The sequence below is a fragment of the Panthera uncia genome (assembly GCF_023721935.1).
Source record: "Panthera uncia isolate 11264 chromosome D3 unlocalized genomic scaffold, Puncia_PCG_1.0 HiC_scaffold_9, whole genome shotgun sequence".
Classification (NCBI taxonomy): domain Eukaryota; kingdom Metazoa; phylum Chordata; class Mammalia; order Carnivora; family Felidae; genus Panthera; species Panthera uncia.
Genome location: NW_026057587.1, coordinates 4,971,360 through 4,992,628, shown reverse-complemented (window position 1 = coordinate 4,992,628; position 21,269 = coordinate 4,971,360). Strand labels below are relative to the sequence as shown.

Below are 21,269 nucleotides of genomic sequence, written 5' to 3'. Positions count from 1 at the left end.
TTCCCGAGAGCTGTCCTCCTCTGATCTATCTGATCATCCTGCCCTTTCCTTCCACGCTCCTGGTTCTTCTGACCTCGGATCTCCCTTTCCGTGGAAGGAACCACGTAGGTCTTTGCCCTGCGTAGATGCTGGCAACTCTTCCGGCCACAGTGTTCCCCCTATTGTAGTATGCCTCCGCCTCCTGCAGTAATTGTGGAATAAGATATTTCTTTACATTCTACTTGGCAGTTCAGCGGTAGCTGTTTCGGTGGAGGGGGAGGACCGGGGTGGCCTGTGCTGCTGAGTGGTCTGTGCCTGTGTTTGGGAGATTTTGTGGTTGAGGCATCAGGGACTGGGGCACTGCGTGTCAGTGACAAGGTCTGGATACGAGTTGGTGGGTGGCCTGTGGGGGTTGTGAGTGAGCAGACAGTGCGGGTAGTAACTAGAGTCATTGGAGGTAGCGTGTTAGGGCAGGGCGGAGCTGGCGGCCCGTTCAGGTGAGGATTGTGAGGATCTGTAGGGGTGCTAGTGAATGGTGGGTGAGCGTGGGGTAGATTAGAAAGTGGGGTGTCAGGGGCGCCTGGGTGGCGCAGTCGGTTAAGCGTCCGACTTCAGCCAGGTCACGATCTCGCGGTCCGTGAGTTCGAGCCCCGCGTCAGGCTCTGGGCTGATGGCTCGGAGCCTGGAGCCTGTTTCCGATTCTGTGTCTCCCTCTCTCTCTGCCCCTCCCCCGTTCATGCTCTGTCTCTCTCTGTCCCAAAAATAAATAAAAAACGTTGAAAAAAAAAATTAAAAAAAAAAAAAAAAAGAAAGTGGGGTGTCATGGAAGTGAGTGGTTGGGGTCCCCGTATGATTACGGATTGGGCATCCCCTGGGTTCAGTTCTGTGAGAACCGGTGATCGGGGCACTGTTAAGGTGAGTGGATGGGCAACTGAAGGAGGGAGGGCTTGGAATTCTGTAGGGGTCCTTTGGGACTCAGTGTTTAGGATTTCACTGACTCCATTCCTAGTCAATGAACAGACTCTGCTGAGATTACTGGATGGGAGTGTAGGGGAGCCAGCGCCGGGTTTCCCGGCATTAGTGTTTAGAAGCCTGTGGGAATCAGTGATGAGGGGCGGTGCCGTCATAATCAGTCAAGGGACCTATAGGAATGACCATGTGGGGTGCTTGGGGCTGAGCGAGGGGGAGCCTGGAATGATCAGGAATAAAGGGTCCTAAGGGTATCTGATTGGGGGCGGGGCTGTGGAGAGACTTTGGATTTCATTGATTGATGCACTTCTGTGCGTTGGTTTTGTCACTTGGGGGTTGGTGATTGGGGGCTTTGTAGAGCAGTCACTGGAGACCTACCATATGTGTAATTGAAGGTCCTGGAGGGGTGGCCTGTGGGATCAATAATGAGGGTCCTAGTGGGATGATGGGCTAGTGGGATAAGTGGGAGTGGGGCTTATGGGGCTCAGTGGTTGTGCGGTCTGAAATTTGTGAGGTCCCTGTTGTGTTCAGTGAAATGGGGGCTGGAGAACTCTCAGGTGGGTGGGTGGGGAACTGGGAGCCTTGTGAATGCTAAAGGTTGGTCCGTGGGGTGGGGTGGCTGGGGGTTCAGTCATTCAAGGTCTGTTGGACCTCGTGTGTGATTGAGGCCATCTTTGGTGATTATTGGCCTGTGTGGTTGTGTTTGTGGGTGTGGGTAGTCTCAATGAGTGCTGACCATGCGTTGGCTCAGGCAAGACTCTCACAGAGTAACTTCTGTTAAATGACCATATTCTCTGTTGTTCTTTGGTCTTTCTCACCCAACACATCACTTTGTTGGTCAGTGACGGCTCCTTTTACTGAAATATTTCCTCACTTAAACGTTCTCAGCTGGTTCAGCCTCATTGCCCTCCTCTATCCCCGAACCGCCTTCAGCTCTCTCTCTAGCTCCAGCCGTTTGAGTGTGGTGCTCCCTGATGGGCATGCTCTTCCCACAGGCGTCCACAGTGGGTTCCATCCTCTGTTCAGGACTCAGCTAAAAGTCATTTCCAGGATGCCTTTTCTGGCCGTGGGAAGGAGCACCCTCCACCCACCCCTTCCTCTGTCACATTTAAAATTTCCTGTGAGCACTCTTTTAGTCTGACGTTACTTTATTTTACTTGTTTTCCATCTTAGAATGCATTTCTTAGAGGACAGGGACCCTGTCTGTCTTGGGACCTTAAGTCGTCTCTCCCATGTGTTCAGAACAGGGCCTGGTTGTGAGAGGCATTCAGCAAACTGCTGCTCTCCTGGCCCGTAAACAAGACTGTGCATGTGTGTGTGAGTGTGTGCGTACATGAGAGTGCTGAATGTACATGTGCGTGTGAGGGCGGGGTGCAGGAGTATGTCGGGATCCTGAAGGAGGAAACGAGAGTGGCAGTTTGGGATGTTAGTATAGTCGGCACATTCCCTTTTCCAGAGGTGAGAGAAGATCCGTGCATCAACCCCAAAGGGGTCCAAGCTAAACAGAAGCTCCTGGGGCAGGTGGGCCTTTGATCTCAGGGACCCCAGGTTCGGGTGGCAACAACTCTCTTTTTTCACTCAGGGCTTCCCAGACTGTTGAGACCCCTAATTGTGTCCAGGAGAACTCCCTGGGCATCTTGGAAAGAGGCATTTCACCTTTGAATGTTGCTCTCTGCTCTCCTAGAACCTTTTCTCAGAGATTTGCCCTCCAGCCCTACACTCTTCACACTGGACTAAACAGAGTCCAGTTTCCCTGGGGGGATCTGACTTTTATGTGTATATACGCCACAAGTGGGCAAAACCCCTGTCATTCTTCTCCCTTCCCACTTTTCGGAATTTTTCCTGCTCTGGATGCCCTTGCTCTGCCCTCTACCACTGTTTTGGGTCAATATTCAAAATCCAGCCTGTCTTTCGATTCTTTCTTGACTGCCCCACAAGATCCTCCTTATATTGTTGATGTGGGAACCTGTCTCCACTTACTGGCCCAAGTCGTCCCTCCGTTCTCTTCATCATAAAGTGGGAGACTTTCAAGGCCCTCAGGAGATGATGTCAGAAGCTGATGTACAGGGTCAGGTCAAGGCTAAGATGTGTTCAGATGTTTCTTTTCTCCTGCCTGCTCACTGTCTGCACAGGGCACGGGCTTTGCTGACCAAGCAGCAACTGGTGATGAGAGCAGCTTTGTCTCGTCTGTTTCCAGCCCTTGGCCCAACTTGGGGTGGGTAGTAACTGCCTCGGCGGGGCTGGTCTGGCCCCACTCTTGTTAGTTGCCCTGGGGCAAAACCTGGCAGTTCGCTAACATCCAAGCATAACTTCCTATCTTCATTTGCAGCAGATTTGTCTCTATGTCCATTGGGACATTGAAGACACCCTCACCTATTCTTTAATAGAACAGTGTCTTTAAATAAAGAGCTCTTGCCCTAAACCTTCCACAGGTACTATATTATCTCTTTGTTCCGTTTATTTGCTGGAAAAGTGCCCACTGACCAGTCCACCGTGTCCAGTCTTCTTAAGTAGCCTGTCAGCCTGTGGAGACCAAGCTGGGAGCACCGGGAGCTTAGGTGCTCAGCAAACACCCTAGACCACAGGTAGAGACCACAGGTGCCAGACAGACCTCTCTTGGTAGGGCTGCTGCGAAAGGTGGGATTTGTCCATCTTGTCCCCAAGTTTACTGGGTACTGTGATTTTTGAACATTTCCTTTTAGGTGTATTAGGAAGGAAATGACATCTCTTTGTGATCTCACGCTGTGGAGTCTCCGGCGCTGATCTTGTATCTGGTTGAATGTAAGTGACCTGGTCCATGAGCAGTGAAGGAATTCAAAGTGTAAGTATGTGTACACATCAAGATGTAGTATTTTTTGTTTATTATACTTAGCTGAAATCTTGGTTCATTTGTTCCAATAATTCTGCCTGAGATATCTGTTAGGTGGTTTGTGATCTCTTAAAAAGCTTTTAAAATAGTGGTTGTACTCAGTTATCTGGTTATTTGGTCTGTTGGGGAAGTAATTAAAACCCAAATCTGTCAACCCCCAAATCTCACAAAAGCAGAAGAAAAAGAAAAGCAGTTAAACTGGAATGCAGTGAGCTTCACAGACAACCTGCTAAAGAGATTGCAAAGGCAGAAAGAAATCTCCCTCTTTTCTCCAGCCAGGCCGGAAGAACCCATGTCCACGTGGTCTCAAGATAAATGATAATGTGTCGCACATGGTTCATGCTACTTACCTGGCACTTGGGGTGGCTGTTTGTGTTAGCCAATCACCTTTATCCAAAGGGAAAATAGACCTCTGTGTTGGTGACAGGACTGCAGCGGGACATCAGCTGCCAAAGTCAGGCACTTGGCCAGGCCCCTGCCCTTCCTGAGATTGGGAAATAGGAGTGTATCTTCCCGATGATTTCAAAGAGATAGCTCCTAGGTCCTTAAGAAAGATGTTTTGGGGTGGGAAGCTGGACGAAGCTTGTTTAGCTTTAGAAGAGATTTATACGTATCTCAAAGGAACAGAGAATGTACGGTTGTGGGTTTTCGAAAGTAAATACTTTGCGAAGAGGAGTCAGGGGAGTCTTTTTCCCTTTTTTTGCATGAGGGAGAATTAATTTTTTTTTCTTAGTTTTAGTTTGTATTTGCCTTTACTGGCCTCTGAGCTCATGCATATTCCTCTAGAGTGTTAGCTGCTCTCCTGCACTCTGGGTAATTTGCACTAGGGGAGGGCTGAGGCTGCACCTTTGAAGGGGAGGAGAGGGGAGGGGCGCCAGGGCCGACAACGTGGACCCTGCAGAACACACAGTGCTGTCCCACCACCCCCTCAAGCATCTCCTGCCGTCAAGGGTCGGAGACCCTGAGCAGCAGGTGTGGACAGCGTCCTTGTACGGAGGGCTGTGGGAGGTGACGAAGGGCAGCCCTTGTCATCTCTGCGGCCCCTTCACTCTGCAGGGATTTTGATCTTGGAAGTGTGGCCCCGGGCTGTCCCTGCTGGCTTCTGAGGGAAAGGGCAGGCGGTTTTGTCCTGGCGCGCACCGAGAGGCACCACAGGGAAGGTTCCTCACTCCTCTCCTTGCTGTCGTGGATGTGGCTCCCCCCAGCTCCGCCTCAGACCCACACAGGAACCTTAGTCTTCCCCCAGAGCCTCTCTTCTTACTGTTTCTGTTAGTTTCTCTGATCTAGGCTTTCTTTTCACTGCAGGGCTGGTTTTGGAGTAGAAAGCCAGCACCCCAGGCTGCTTCGCCGTCTTGGTCTAACAGCCATTTTCCCTTTACCATCCTGCCTAGAGATAAGTTGCATTTTACTCTGTAGCACCTGTGTCCCCAGGAAATACTGCTGCAGAGTGAGCGAGCCAAGGTTATGTTCCTGAACTTTGTTGACCTCTGCAGAGCATTTGGTGGGGTGACGCTCCTCTGGGGATGTTTGGCCGAACCAGTGAGACATGTGGCTTTCACGTGGCGTTCTCGGGTGCGGGCCAGGGCTGCAAGTGTGCTGTGTGGCGCAGACCCGGCCCAGATGCAGTCTGGCCCGGCCGAGACTTCCGCCCTGTTTCTTACCCACTAAACCCGATGGGTGTTGTCAGGAAGAGAGATCCGAGATAGGGTCCCGAATTAATGACATCATCTAAAATGAAATTCCACTGCATCTCCAGGGCATGGCTCTGAGGAACAAGATAACTCATGTGAGATAAAAAAGAAGAGGCCTCAGGACTAGGGGTGCATTCTCAGTGTACAGACATTTGACCAGAGGCCTCTCTCCAGAGCATCAGAACAGAGCAGATTTTCCAAGCAGCTGAAAATGATCAAGTCACAGGTGAGTTACTTGTTTATTATCTGGCAGTTTTTATATGTAGATATGAGAGGTTTGCAGGAAAGCTCTAAATACATTTGAGTCATAATCAGAAAATACAAACTTGGGAAAGAAGATGTCAGAGAAGAACGAAGTGGATTGTGGAATCATACCAAAGTCTTAAAGTTGACGCATGGATGTACAAGAAGGTGAGCTGCCCGCTGTCCTCAGATGTTCCCAGAAGTGGAGACAGGAAGGGAAGCGGGAATAGTTACGTGGTCTCCTCTGACGAAAAGCAGACTAGTTACTCAGTAGAAGCAAACCTTGCTGATGACGCAGAGCCCAAAATATTTGGACAGCTATTGATGTGGATGAGAGAGTGGACACAGTCCTAAATAGCAGCCCTATAATAAACATATTTCGCAGTGCTAAGAAATTACAGAGTTCCTCAGTGTGAGCTAAGGGCACAAATTTGAAGGAAAGCTCAGAACAGAGTTTGTTTCAGGACTGAAACAGTGGGCCCCGATACCCATCTTACCTGTGTTCCAGTTTTAGGAAAGAAACCTAAATCATCCGGCAGAATTGACCACTACAAAACTTTCAGATGGTCCCCATATTCTCTCAGTTGGAATCTTGGTACATTTTGGATAGAAATATCTTTGCTTCTGTTGGCAAAAGCTGGGCGTGGGTGTATCTGCCTTTAGCTCTTTTTACTTTCTTGACTCAAGAAATGGAGAGTGTCACGAAGGTTGGGGTACACAGGTCAGAAGTGCAACCCTAGAGGACACGTGTGGTTTTTCTGGAAACAAAGGATTTACGGAGGGTACCTCAAGCAGGGCCGGCCCCCAGTGTGGCTTTCCACTGTGGGCCCTTCTGCCCTGGGTTTCTAGTCAAGTCTGAATAATGTAGTTTAGTCCTTGGCTTTAGAGGAAGTGCTTGGGGCATTTACTTCTAAATCGCTGCGTCCACGACCCCAGTTTATTAGTCCACTCTTTGTTAGATGTGGGCAACTTCTGGGGATGCTCTTCCTGGAAAGTACAGGAACTGAGGCTGCCGTCTGCTGTCTCCAGTCAGCCGTGTCGGGAAGGCATCTGTGTTGGCTCAGCAGTCAGTCTAAATCCAGAGAATTCGCACGAGCTTGGAGAGGCAGCACTGGGAGGTGTGTCTTTTGCTTTTTGTTTTTTCCAGGAGGAGGGGGAAGCTTTTAGGAGCAAGTCCAGAGAACAAACATCATTCGTGTACTTCTCTACCCCCATGCTTCTCCAGGTGCTAGGTTGATTTTGTTTTTGTTTTTCTGTTGTATCAGTGTGCCCCATTTAGTAATCAAAACTTTATTTATTTTAAGTTATTTTTAATTTTTATTCTAGAGAGAGAGCGTGCACAAGCAGGGGAGAGTGGCAGAGAGCAGAGAGAGAGAAAAAGGGAGAGCGAATCCCAAGCAGGCTCCACACTCAATGCAGAGCCCAATGCTGGGGCTTGATCCCATGATCATGAGATCCTGACCTAAGCTGAAGTCTGAGCCACCCAGGCACTCCCACAACTTTTTAAAAGCTCATCTGTTTTCGTCCAGACGCTTTGTCTGGAAAGGGTGTACGTAAGAGGTACAGATATTTTTATCTAACTTAACCGGACACATGCATCATGTTTAAGAATCGGCTAGCAAAACCTCCAGAATTTTCAAAAGATTTTAAAACAGTTTTATATAATCTCACATTCGTCAAATCTTCAGGAAGAGGTCATAGGGGATGGAAGCCTTTTGCTGTGTCCCCCATGGAGCCTGAGGTCTCAGTAACTGTGGAAGATGGGTGTGTCTGTGAAGACAGCCTGGTCTTCACATGGCAGCAAAGAGAAGTGTCCTTTGGGGACTTACTGCACTGAGGCCCCAGGATGCCCGTCTGAGCTGTGTAATCTGGGCTGGGGCTATCTTGACCCCTCCCGTCAGTCACATAAGTCTGTCCTTAAGTGTCCACTGAGACAACCGCATGGCTCATCTGGGGCCGTTCTCAGATGCGGTGAATCCAGGGAACCGCAGAAAGGAACAAATGTGGTCTTGTAGTGCCTGGATAGTGTGGCCCAAGTCAGTGGAACCCATGGGGACGCTAAACCAAACTTGAAGAGGGTGTCAGCTGCAGTCAGAGTCCAGTGAAACCCTCTGGCCGGGGCAGAGGGCCCGATGAGAGCTACCTGTCAATGTCGTGGCTCTCGGCACAGGAACTTGTGTCTGGGCAGTTTCTAGCCATGGCCAGCGTGTGGAAGGCCAGATGTGACGTCCAGGCCGTTTCAGCCTCTTCTGATGGCACAGGCGGCACGTGCACAGGCCCCACTGAGGACGGAATCTGAGTCTCCACAGGCCAGCGTCTTCTGGGTCCTGGTGGCAATCAGTCACATACTCGAGGGCTTTGTGGTGGAGGCAGGTTTGGTCTCCACGTCGGGTTGACGGGGCACGTCTGTTGGTGAGTGTGGGGGCCTTGCTCCTGAGCATCCACACGGGTAACGACAAGCTCACCGGGAGCGTATCCAGATGTCTCGGCCCATGGGAGGGCTCCTCGTGATCAGGACTTGTATAAATTAACATGACCAGCATCCTAGTCGGGATTTAGAACAGCTCCAGCCTCCACAGAAATTCCCCGTCTCACCTCCGTGCGTCCCTAACCCCAGCAGCAACTCATCTGTTCTCTGTCACTGCAGTTTTGCCTTTTCCAGAATGTCATAGAATGGACTCATTAGTGTATAACCTTTTGATACTGCCTTGTTTCACTTGTGTCTTCGAGATTCATCGCCCTTGTTTGAATCAGTAGTTGGCTCCTTTTCCTGCTGAGTGCGGTCACTGGGTCGCACCCCCTCGTACGAACCTGCCAGTTTGCTTACCCTCTCGCTTCTGAAGGGCTGCTTGGTTCCTTCCAGATTTTAGCAATTGTGTTCATGTGCATACAGATTTGAACGTAAATCTTGAGGTGAGCAGAAGTTTTGAGTGTCCTTGGGCACGTACCTGGGAGTAGTAAGTCTCTGTTCAACCCCAAAACATCTTCCAGAGTCACTGCCCTTTTGGCGTTCCCAACTGCACGGCAGGAGAGCTGTTGCCCTGCATCCTCACTGGCATTTGTCACTTTTTGTGTGGGGTGTTTTGTTTTTGTTTTTGTTTTGTTTTTAGCAATTCTAATAGGTATGTAGTGTCCCATTATAGTTTTAATTTGTATTTCCCTATTGACAAATGATGTTGAACGTGTTTTCATGTTTATTTTTTCTCTGTACATCTTCTTTAGTTAAGTGCTTGTTAAGATCTTTTGTCTATTTTTTGGTTAGCTGACTTCTTTTTAAGTAAGAGTTTTTTTTTTTAAGTTTCTTATTTTAATTTCAGTACAGTTAACAGAGTGTTAGTTTCAGGTGTATGATACAGCGATTCAACTGTCCCATATGTCACCTGGCGCTCATCATGGGGGGGGGGGTGTGCTCTTAATCCCCATTACCTGTTTCCCCCATGCCCCCTCCCGTCTCCCCTCTGGTGACCATCAGTGTGTTCTCTACAGTTAACAGTGTTTCTTGGTTTGCCTTTCTCTCTGTCTCTCTCTCTCTTTCTCTTTCCTTTGCTCGTTTGTTTTGTTTCTTAAAATCCACGTATGAGTGAAATCAGACAGTATTTATCTTTCTCTGACTTAACTTACTTAGCTTTATCCACATTGTTGCAAATGGAAAGATTTCATTCTTTTGCATGGCTGAATAATATTCCATTGTATGTTTACCACGTCTTCTGTATCTTTTCATCTGCTGATGGACACTTGGGCTGCTTCCACATCTTGGCTAGTGTAGATAATGCTGCAATAAACGGGGTGCATGTATCCCTTTGAATTCGTGTTTTTGTATTTTTTGGGTAGATACCCAGTAGTGCAATTACTGGATTGTAGGGTAGCTCTATTTTTAACTTCTTGAGGAACCTCCATACTATTTTCCACAGGGTCTGTACCAGTTGGCATTCCCACCAGCAGTGTAAGAGGGTTCCCTTTTCTCCGCACCCTCGCCAACACCTGTTGTTTCTTGTGTTGTTAATTTTAGCCATTCCCTGATTGCATTTCCCTGGTGATGAGTGATGTTGAGCATCTTTTCCTGTGTTGGCCATCCACGTGTCTTTGGGAAAATGTCTGTTTATATCTATTGCCCATTTTTAATTGGATTACATTTTGGGGGGTGTTGCATTGTATCAGTTCTTTATATATTTTGGATACTAACCATTTATTAGATATGTCATTTGCAAATATCTTCTATTCTGCTGGTTGCCTTTTACCTTTGTTGATGGTTTCCTTTGCTGTGCAGAAGGTTTTTTATCTTGATGAGGTCCCAGTAGTTCGTTTTTGCTTTTATTTCCCTTGTTTCAAGAGACACCCATTTTTTAATTGTATTTTCTTACTGTTGAGTTTCACGAATTATTTATTCTGAATACACGCGCTCTGTCAGATAAGTGGTTTTCAAATATTTTGTCATAGTCTGTGCCTTGTCTTTTCTTAACAGCGTCTTTCATATAGGAAAAAATTTCAATTTTGAAAAAGTCCATTTCGTTGATTTTTTTAAGTTGACCATGCATTCAGTGTTGTACCTAAAATCTCATTGCCAAGGAGCGCCTGGGTGGTTCAGTAGGTTAAGTGTCCAGCTCTTGGTTTTGGCTCAGGTCATGATCTCGTGCTTCGTGAGATTGAGCTCCACGTTGGGCTCTGCCCTGACAGTGCAGAGTCTGCTTGGGATTCTCTCTCTGTCCCTACCCGGCTCACATGCTCTTTCTCTCTCAAAATAAACTGAAAAAAAAAATTTTTTTTATGTTTATTTATTTTTGAGTGACAGAGAGAAAGACAGAGCACGAGCAAGGAAAGGGCAGAGAGAGAGGGAGACACAGAATCTGAAGCAGGCTCCAGGCTCTGAACTGTCAGCACAGAGCCTTACGTAGGACTCAAACTCATGGACTGTGAGATCATGATATGAGCCAAATTTGGACAGTTAACCGACTGAGCCACCCAGGTGTCCCTCCCCACCCCTCCCCCCAGTTCTTATTAATCTCATTGCCAAACCCAAGATCACACGGTTTTTTTCCTAGAGCTTTATGATTTTTCCCCCCATTTAGCCTGTGATCCATTTTGAATTCATTTTTATATGGTATGAGGTATGTGTTGAGGTTTATTCTTTTGCTTATGGGTTCTAGCATCATTTGTTGAAAAAACTCCTTTCTTCATGGCATTCATTTTGTAAAAAATGAACCGAGCATGTTTAGGGGGGTCTATTTTTAGGCTGTCTGTTCTGGTTCATTCAACTTTTGTCTAATACTACCATTGTCTTCATCACTGGGGCATTATGGGAAGTCTTAAACTCAGATAACGTGAATCCTGCAACATGGTTGTTCTTCCACATCGTTTCGTTTTTGTTATTGTAGTTCCTTTGCCTTTTGTCCCAAAACCCTGTATCTACTTGTTTCATGACCTTTGTAACACCTTATTTCCTGGCCTGAAAAGACCAAAAAGTATTTAAGAACATGGTTTTTATTCTACTCATATTTATATTTCTAACACTTTTTCCGGTTTGGGGAGCCTTAATGCTCAAAACCTGTGTTCAAGAAGATATGTGAAGGAGCCAGTTAATTGTTACTACTTGGGTGCAAAACCACCTGGAGGGAGAAGCGTGTTTTAAATATGTAGATAATGCGGGGGGGGGGGGGGGGGACACCTAGCTGGCTCGGTGGATTAAACGTCTGACTTCAGCTCAGGTCACGATCTCACGGTTGGTGGGTTCAAGACCCACATCAGGCTCTGTGCTGACAGCTCGGAGCCTGGAGCCTGCTTTGGATTCTGAGTCTCCCTCTCTCTCTGCCCCTGCCCTGCTCGTGCTCTGTCTCTCTCTCTCAAAATAAATAAATATTAAAATAATGATAATGATAAATGTGTAGGTTCGGTTTGGGTTTTGACAGTAACCAAAAAACATTACTGTCATTTTGCACGTAGAGGCCAGGCATGGTGAGGATCTTACACTGCGTGGGCCTCAGCTAAGAATTGTTCCCAAATACCCAGTGGTACCTTCTTTGAGAAGCACAGTGACTTTAAATACAACCTGTTCCAAATTCTTTTGTAATGGATCGATGGATGGATAGACAAGTAAATTCATAATGATAAATATTTTAACATTTTGTCTCTCTCTCAACGTATAGTGCACGGTTATGATATTATGTTAGTTCTCGATTGCCGTGTAACAAGTTACCACAACCTCCGTGGCTAATAACATCAACGTTTATCTCACAGTTTCTCTGGGTTAGAAATTTGCCAGCTGCGCTCACGTTTGGTTCCCAGTCGGGGTCTCCTACAAGCCTGTGCTCGAGAGGTTGGGAAGGGCTGAGGTCCTTTCAGGGTGCAACAGGGAGGTACTCCCCTTCCAAGCTCATTCACGTGGGAGTGGGCAGGCCTCAGTGCCTGGCCACATGGGCTTCTCCACAGGCCTGCCTCAAGGCATGGCAGCTGGATTCCCCCTGAGAGCAAGGAGGGTTCCCCAGATGGAAGTGACCTTCTTTTGTGACCTGATCTCAGCAGTGACATCCCATCATTATTGTGTTCAGCGGAGGTGAGCCCGTAAGTGCAGCCCACACTCAGGAGGGAAGTGTGACACACATGCACCAGGACCGGGAGCCAGGGGTCCCTGCGGCTGCCTGGCACCGTGGAGAAGAAAGCATGTATTGTGCATGGAGCCCATTCAGGTTTAACAGCAAATCCGCTTTTCTAGATCTCATTTGAGGATGTGGCTGTGGACTTCACGTTGGAGGAGTGGCGGCTACTTAATCCTACGCAGAAGAACTTGTACAGAGACGTGATGCTGGAGAACTATAGCAACCTAGTGTTCTTGGGTAAGAGTGTTCTTGTGGAAACAGCGTGAGTCTAGTAACTGTGGCACCTGGAAGATGTTTACTAATGTTGGATCTGAGCTACAGATTTCAAGGATCACTTGATACGCAATCACAAGGTTTTGGTTCACTTGGTTTATTTTCTAGCCTTCGTGGTAAATATTCTTCATGTTTAAGAGTCCGTCAGCCCAAGCAGTTGGGTCCAAGTTGTCTGTTTTTCTAATTAACAGGTTATCAAATTATCAAGCCTCATGGGATTTTCAAGCTGGAGCAGGAAGAGCCATGGATAATAGATGAAGTTCTAAGTCAGAACTTTTCAGGTGAGAGGTAATCAGGTGTGTGACAGACAGTGAAAGTTTAATAAGGTTTTTGATGTCGGGTTATAATGTTTTGAAAAGTTAGTTTGAAATGTTATTTATAAAACTGGTTGAAATTCCTAAATCTTTAGAGTTGGCTCAGGACTGGTGCCCTGAGTTCCTTCTGGGTTTTCTGTGCTCTCTGTCCCGGTCTCCACATCAGGATGTGTCCTTTTTGCACAGAGCTGATAGCGGCACGTACCCCCTTTCCTATACAGCAGCATAAGTTGGGGGCTGGCACTTAGGGCCTTGCTTTTGGGCTGGGCTCTTCTTCCCAGCTCCTCGGTCTCCTTTCCCTTCTTTCCCGCACTTCTAGCCTGCAGGGCTAGGCTTCTTTACTCATAACTCTTTATGAATTCATAAATTTTTCCTGTTAAAGGAACACTGAGTCAGTCCCTCTAATTTGTCCCTCTAATTGGTCAGATTTCTGTTTTAAACCCAGAGAGAGCAGACAGTGAATCTAAGGATACAGAATGAAAAGCTAACACCGTGAACCTGGTCAGGGGGCTCTGCCTCTTTCCCTGTTCTGTGCAGACTGACCCTGTGCGGTCAGCTCCCGTGGTGCTTTTTGGTGCCTTTGATGTTCGTCTTCTCCAAGCTCCTCGTTCAGCCCATCGTCTGCTGGGCTCAAGACCCCCGTGTGCCATGTGATCTTTTAACTACATTTATATTGAAGAACTCATGGTATAGCAGCATTTTATTCAGTTTTGGTTTGTATTTTCTTGGCCCAGAAGTCAGGGTCAGCTGCATTAGAACTAGTTTCTTCCTCCACGCATTTCATTCATTTTTCTCTGCACGTGGGCCATTGATTGTCATATCTTTTCCTCACGTAGACAGTGTCCCTCTCTTCAGGTGGCCCCTTTTTTACCTCCAGAGACTGTTGACTCCCAGCCTTTCTGAAGTCTCTGCCCAGTTAGTATTGTATTGTAGGAATCTTGGCCCTGGTCAGACGTTATCTGGAATTTTTAAACAATTAGATCTTACAGGTTTTTTTCCCCACGTAGAAAGATGGCAAATAACGTATTCTTCTCTGTTGTCTGTAGGATTTATGGTGTGTACTGATTAAATGTTTCATTAATTGACTGTTATGGGGCCAGGTAAGGCAGGACCTTTCTTGTTTATCAAATATTTCTTTAGTGCAAAGGTTTTCATCTAAGCAAGTGTCTCTGCTCAACTTAAGAAATATTTCAAATTATGGATCTCTGGGTACCCTTCACATGGATTATTAGGTCTGGGTATATGTAGCTTAGAAACCACCACCTGTGAAGATAGATTTTATGTTCATCTAGTTTAGAACAGCTGCTGTTACGAAGAATGAGAGGAATTGAGAGAAGTAGCCATGAAATAGCCTCACAGGACCAGAGAATTTTAATATAGAAGAAAATGCAAAACTGTATTTATTCAATAGTTAAGTATCAAACACGAAGCATTTGTATTAAAATGCAAAGTTGATGATCAAGATTAATGGCACGGAAGGGCACTGCTTTACAAGTACAGTTATGGGGCGCCTGGGTGGCTCAGTCGGTTAAGCATCCGACTTCGGCTCAGGTCATGATCTCGCGGTCCGTGAGTTCAAGCCCCTCATCGGGCTCTGTGCTGACCGCTCAGAGCCTGGAGCCTGTTTCGGATTCTGTGTCTCCCTCTCTTTCTGACCCTCCCCCGTTCATGCTCTGTCTCTCTCTGTCTCAAAAATAAATGTTAAAAAAAATAAAAATAAATAAAAAAGAAGTCCAGTTATGAGTGAACAGTACTGATCCTGCATGCGTTGAGCACTTGCTGTGTGCTGTGTCGTGGGGATACAGCAGTGAAAAATACGAGCCTTCTCCCTGCCCCCAGGGTTTACATTCCCGTGGGGGACACAGAAGTAAGGTGATTACTTGTTTGGTGAGAGCCAGGAAGGAAATAAACAGGGTATCGTTAGTATGCTCTTGAAATGATGTTTACGCTTAAATGAGCCAGGCTTGCTGAAAGCTGGGAAAAGCGTGTCAAATAAAACAGCAAATGAAAAGGTCCTAAGGCAAAAAAGGCCTTTGGGATGGAAGGGATGGGAAGGCATTCACTGTGGCTGAGCAGTAGTGAGGAAGAGCCTGTGAGCGGAAGTCAAGAGAGGTTGGAAGAGACCAGGACATGCAAGGGCACGTGAGTCAGGATGAAAGCTTGTATTTACCAAAGGGTTTTTAAGCAAAGGGGTAAAAAGCCTGATCACCTTTTCTTTTTTCCTTTCTTTTTTTAAGTTTATTTATTTTTGAGAGAGAGAGAGACAGAGCATGAGTGGGGGAGGGGCAGAGAGAGAGGGAGATACAGCATCCGAAGCAGGCTTCAGGCTCCCAGCTGTCAGCACAGAGCCCGACACAGGGCTCGAACCCACAAACCGCGAGATCATGGCCTGAGCCGAAGTCGGACGCTTAACTGACTGAGCCACCCAGGTGTCCCTACTCTTTCTTTTTTTTTAATGTTTATTTATTTTTGAGAGAGAGAAAGAGACAGTGTGAGTGGGGGAGGGGCAGAGAGAGAGGGAGACACAGAATCCCAAGCAGGCGCCAGGCTCTGAGCCATTAGCACAGAGCCCGACACAGGGCTCGAACCCACAGACTGTGAGATCATGACCTGAGCTGAAGTTGGGACGTTTAACCGACTGAGCCCACTCAGCGAATAGTATTAATACGTCCACTCACTCAACCTCAAAACATTGAATCCTTTTATTCTCCATACCAGCAGCTCTAGTTGGTCCTTGTTTGGACATTCTGATATGTCTGAGGATAGATTAGGCTCTACCTCCCCAACCCCCTTCCCTCCAAAAAATCCTGCAGAAGAGAAGTAGCTGCCTTGTATTTGAAGTCTTGGCAGATCTTTTATCTTTCAGGGTATATTGGGAATATTACCTCACCATTGCTAATAAATGATATCATAAAGCAAACAAACATTCATTTAAAAATAATCCAATAAATGGTCGTGTTGTAGAAATCACAAACAATTGTACTTGGTGAAAAAAAGCCTGTCCTAATGTTAAAAGAATTCTTGTGGTTTGGAATAATTTTCATTGATAGGATTACATGTAGATTCATTACATAGATTATATACATTCAGTTAAAATGTCAAAAATCCTAAATAAAAGTGTTGATGCTGAGCTCTGGAGAACTCTTTGATAACCCCAAGAGATAGTTTCAGTGATGGTGAAGTTAGTGATGTCAGTGATTCAGGTGATGGTCTTGAATTAGAATGTTCTTTAAATGTAACGCTAGTACAGGAACCTACTGTTTCTCATGTTTAAATTCCAGTTTGTTAACATACAGTGTGTGTGAACATTTTTCTTGTCCCATAAGGAGAGATTGTATTGGGGAGATTTTTTTTTTTTTAAACTGGAATCCTAGGCTCCATTTCAGAAGTTTTGTTCAATAAGCATAATCATTGGGGGATTTACACAGTATGATTCATTTTTTTCCTTTTTAGAAGAAGTCTGGCTAGATAACAATCTCAAAATGTGGCACCAGGATAATCAAGACGAGCTTAGAAGTATGGAGAGAGGCGACGAATGTGATGTTTTTAGGAAAATATTTCATTCAAGCATTAACTTTGTTCATTTAGCAATGAGACCCCATAAATGTGGCACAGGTGAAAAACATTTGAAACATCGTTTTGAGTTTCTTATTTCAAAAAATAACCTTGGAAGAAAGAAACTTGATGAGCTCAGTAAGAAATTTTTATTCTACATCAAACCTGATAGAACCCATGGTGGAATAAAATACTGTGATTGCAATACATGTAGAAAGGCCAGCAGTAGAGAGTCGTGGCTCATTGCAGACCATATTACACATACTGGAGTCTATTTATGCATGGAGTGTGGCAGAGTTTTTAATAAGAAGTCACAGCTCATTATACATCAGAGGACTCATACAGGAGAGAAGCCCTATGGATGCAGTGAATGTGGAAAAGCCTTCTCACAGAAGTCATTGCTCACTATTCATCAAAGGACTCATTCAGGAGAAAAACCATATGGGTGTGGTGAGTGTCAGAAGGCTTTCAGTAGGAAGTCATTACTCATTTTACATCAGAGAACTCATACGGGAGAGAAGCCCTACGGATGCAGCGAATGTGGAAAAGCTTTCAGCAGGAAGTCACAGCTTAAAAGACATCAGAGGACGCATACTGTCGAGAAACCATATGGCTGCAGTGACTGTGGGAAAGCTTTCTCCCAGAAATTAAAGCTCATTACACATCAGAGAACACATACAGGAGAGAAACCCTATAAATGTGGTGATTGTGGAAAAGCCTTCTTTTGGAAGTCCCAGCTCATCACTCATCAGAGGACTCATACGGGGAAGAAACCGTATGCATGTAATGAGTGTACCAAAGCCTTCAGCAGGAACTCACTCCTCATCAGGCATCAGAGGATCCACACAGGAGAGAAACCCTACGAATGCAAGGAGTGTGGCGAAGCCTTTGTCCGAAAACCACAGCTCATGAAGCATCAAGTAACTCATACAGGAGAGAAGAACTATCAGTGCAGTGACTGTGAAGAAGCATTCTTTAAGAAGTCAGAGCTAATCAGACATCAAAAAACCCATTTAGGGGAGAAACCCTATGGATGTGTTGAATGTGGAAAAACCTTCTTTGGGAAGTCACAGCTCCTGACGCATCAGAGAACTCACACTGGAGAGAAGCCTTATGAGTGCAGTGAGTGTGGGAGAGCCTTCACCCAGAAGTCAAGCCTGATATCACATCAGAGGACGCACACAGGAGAGAAGCCCTATGAGTGCAGGGACTGTGGGAAAACCTTCAGCGAGAAGTCAAGCCTCGTTCATCATCAGAGAACCCATACTGGAGAAAAACCCTTTGAATGTAGCGAGTGCAGGAAGGCTTTTGCCTGGAAGCCACAGCTTCTAAGGCACCAGAGAATTCATACAGGGGAGAAACCTTACGAGTGCAGTGAATGTGGGAAAGCCTTTGTTCAGAAAGTGCAGCTCATTAAGCATCAAAGAAATCACACAGGAGAGAAGACCTATGGGTGCAGTGAGTGTGCGAAAGCTTTCTTTGAGAAGGCACAGCTCATTATACATCAGAGAATTCACACAGGAGAAAGACCCTATAAATGTAGTGAATGTGGGAAGTCTTTCACTAGAAAGTCACACCTTATGAGGCATCAGAGAATTCACACAGGAGATAAATACTATGGATGCAGTGAGTGTGGGACTGCCTTCAGCAGGAAGTCACAGCTCATGGCTCATCAGAGGACTCATGTAATCTAGAAACCGCATGAGTGCTATGAATATGGGAAATCTGTCAGACTGATAGGAGAAATCCTGTCAGTACACTGAGAATGCAGGTCCCACCCAGCAGAGTTCAGAAAGGAGGGAGGTATTTTTACGTAGACAGCGTAAGAGCCTTCTCCTGAAACACACAGCTTGTTACACGTTAATGACTTGTTGGTGTGGAAGTCTTACCAGTATCCTAGTAGTGCAGAACCTGGTAGTCAGGAGTGACAGCTTCTCATCAGAGGATCTAAACATGAGGAGAAACTCAATCGTTGTAAAAATTGAGTGGGGGTTTCGTCAAGAAAGGATAATTCGTGGTACACTAGAGAAGACATATGCAAAGGAAATACTGAGCATCTTGAATTAGAGATTTCAGTATGAAGGAGAAGTCCTAATAGTTTTGAAGAATTCTGGTAAGCATGATTCTATCGAAATAATCCTATAGAGTTGTGTTGTATATAAGTTACAAAAAGTAGTTAATTTTAAGTGGTAGCTGTGTTTTAAGTGTGAAGATATGCTTTCTGCTGTGGTGATGTGGCAAGGGCCAGATTAATCCCCTGCCTTGAACAGCTAGAAACTGTAAAATGTATATGAAATAACGGTTTCGAGACCTATGACAGGCGGAAGCGTGTGATCCCTGGCAGAAGGTGTAGAGAGTGAGGTGAGCCCATAAGAGCCCAGCCTGGTGCCTGGTGGCAGTTCCCAGGGTGCACATCAGGGAAAGGAACAAATGTGGTCTTGCTGAATCAAAGTGAATTGCTGAATTGGCATTTGGGGAGGCCAGAGTAGCTAAAGTTTGCAGGGAGTTGTACTGGAGAGGAGGGAGCTTCCCAGAGAGAGGGCTGCAGAAATCTACAAGGAGTCTGCTTAGTCTTTTGGCTTAGTACTGATTTGCACACGTGTGACCAGAAATTTCCTGAGTCCAGGAAAAGTGCTGGAAAGCAGTCCGCCAAACAGTTCCCAGAAATCAATGTAGGGCTGGGAATAAAATTCCCACCACCTGAAATGGCAACGACTTTTAACACATGGGGCATCGGGTAGGATTCCCAGCAGAGTATTATCTTAGTAGTGAAGTAATTAATCCTAGATCGAAAGCTAGTCTGGACCCACAATGTCTGGCATCCAAAAACATAGCTGGCATACACAGAAGCCATGAGAATATGACTTGTAACCAGGAGAAAAATCAGTCACTAGAAAGATACAGAAAAAATGGAAGCAGTTGGCATTAAATAAGGATATTCAAATAGCTTTTATAGATATATGGGAAAACAGGAATGTGACAGATGAATTGGAAGATGTATTTTTAAAAGCCTGAGTGGAACTTCTCAGGATGAAAACAACAATATCTGAAAATTAAAACAAAAAAACAACTTTGGATGGAATTAAGAGCAGATTAGACATGGAATATCAATGAACTTGAGTGAAAATAAAAACTGTCCAACTGATGGACACAGAAAAAAAAAAGACTCGAAGAAAAGACAATAGGGAGTTGGTTACAGCAAGGCACGTGTATTCGTATGGAGTCCTAGAAGGACAGGGCAGAGAAGAGGCCTAAGAAAGTATTTGAGGAAATAACAGATGAAATGTTTACACATATGATGAAAAATGTAACTCCACATATTCAAGAAGTTCAAAGAACCTCAAGATCATGAAGAAAATCCTGCTGATGGACATCCTAGTCAAGCGGATAAAACCCGATGATAAAGACAACAGTTGTAAAGCACCTGGAGAAAGACAGGATACTTGCACAGAACAGAGGACCACACACACTTGTGGTCAGAAACTACTCGAGCTGGAACACAACGGAGTGAGGGACAGACAACTTTACATAAAACCCCCACCACCTGCGTTTGTCTATTTCCCATCAAAAACATCGTTCAACTATGATAGCAAAAAAAAAAAAAGTTCCTCAGAGAAACAAAATGAAAGAGACTTTATCTATAGACCTTATCTCAGGAAACACTAAAGCAGGTTTCGGTGCAGCAAGAAAATCCTAGGTGGAAATGAGGATCTACAGGAAGAAAAGAGGAGCTCTGGAAGTGGTGAATATGTGGGTAAATATAAAAGATCTCTTTCCTCATTTAAGAGTCTTTTAAAATGGTAATTGACTGCTTAAAGCCAAATAATGTATTGTGGGTTATGATGTCTTTAGAAGTAAAGTGTATCTCAACGACAACACTTAAGTGTGAATCTTCAGAACTAGTTAAATAGACTGCATCCTCTGAGTCAGAAACCTGCTTCCCCAGGGCTCAGGGCAACTTGTGTGTGTAGCAGCCACACAGTAGAATGGCACATGTGACGGACGTGTGTATGTGCTGCTCGTTCTCCACATCCCCCCCACCTTTCCCGGCTCTGCACCCCCAGGGGCTGTCCCCTAGGGACGGCCTCACCAGGGATTGTGCTTAGGTTTGAACACGGGAGGTACTCAGTCAGCGGGCGGGAGGAGAGAGGTTGGAACACTTAACCCCACGCCCCTGCCTGGACCTCGGTGTGAGTGGTGTCTGTGCCCGAAGGGCTGCCGCACACCCTCCCCCCCCTCCCCCTGCTGCCCTCCTGGGGCCATAGACCGTTTTTCAGTTAACGCTTCCTTCTCCTTGCTCTTCACAATTTGGGGTGTTAACTATTTCTGGGTGCTTACCGACCTCTGGTTGGTTTTGGTTTCCTTAATTCAGAACACATACCTGGACATGGTTCCTCTAGTGAATGTTCTTAGGTTAATATTTTGAGTGTAGCCCTTGTTTTCTGTGCCAGGTGTTAAACGAGCATTTAACACGATTCTGAGAATCAGTTACTGGGACAGAATCAGTTACTGGGACATGTGCCTCGTCGGGCATAGACTACATCCATCAAGATTTCCCACACTAAATATCAATATTTTCTCTCTGTTTTTAACCAGTTCGGTAGAAATCATAGCAAGTAACAAAATTCTTTGTTTTTTTGTTTTGCTGCAAATCTAAATGGCTCCATAGGTTGTTGTCTGCTACATACCCAGTGGTCTTGCACTTACACTAACTCTTGAAACCAAAACCTTTATGAAGTCTTATGCTACCTCTCGATTAGCCAAGCAATTTACAACAAAAAGAAAA

General features: G+C 45.7%; 1 protein-coding gene across 1 annotated transcript; it reads left to right on the top strand.

The window, feature by feature from the left end:
* Nucleotides 1-792: 792 nt before the first annotated feature.
* ZNF605 (zinc finger protein 605) lies at nucleotides 793-20,031 on the top strand. Its single transcript, XM_049620725.1, has 6 exons — nucleotides 793-3,533; nucleotides 3,651-3,769; nucleotides 5,574-5,734; nucleotides 12,458-12,578; nucleotides 12,806-12,895; nucleotides 16,382-20,031. Exons 3-6 carry the CDS (start codon nucleotides 5,720-5,722, stop codon nucleotides 18,175-18,177), a joined length of 2,022 nt encoding a protein of 673 aa, XP_049476682.1. The 5' UTR covers nucleotides 793-3,533; nucleotides 3,651-3,769; nucleotides 5,574-5,719; the 3' UTR covers nucleotides 18,178-20,031.
* The last annotated feature ends 1,238 nt before the right edge of the window (nucleotides 20,032-21,269 follow it).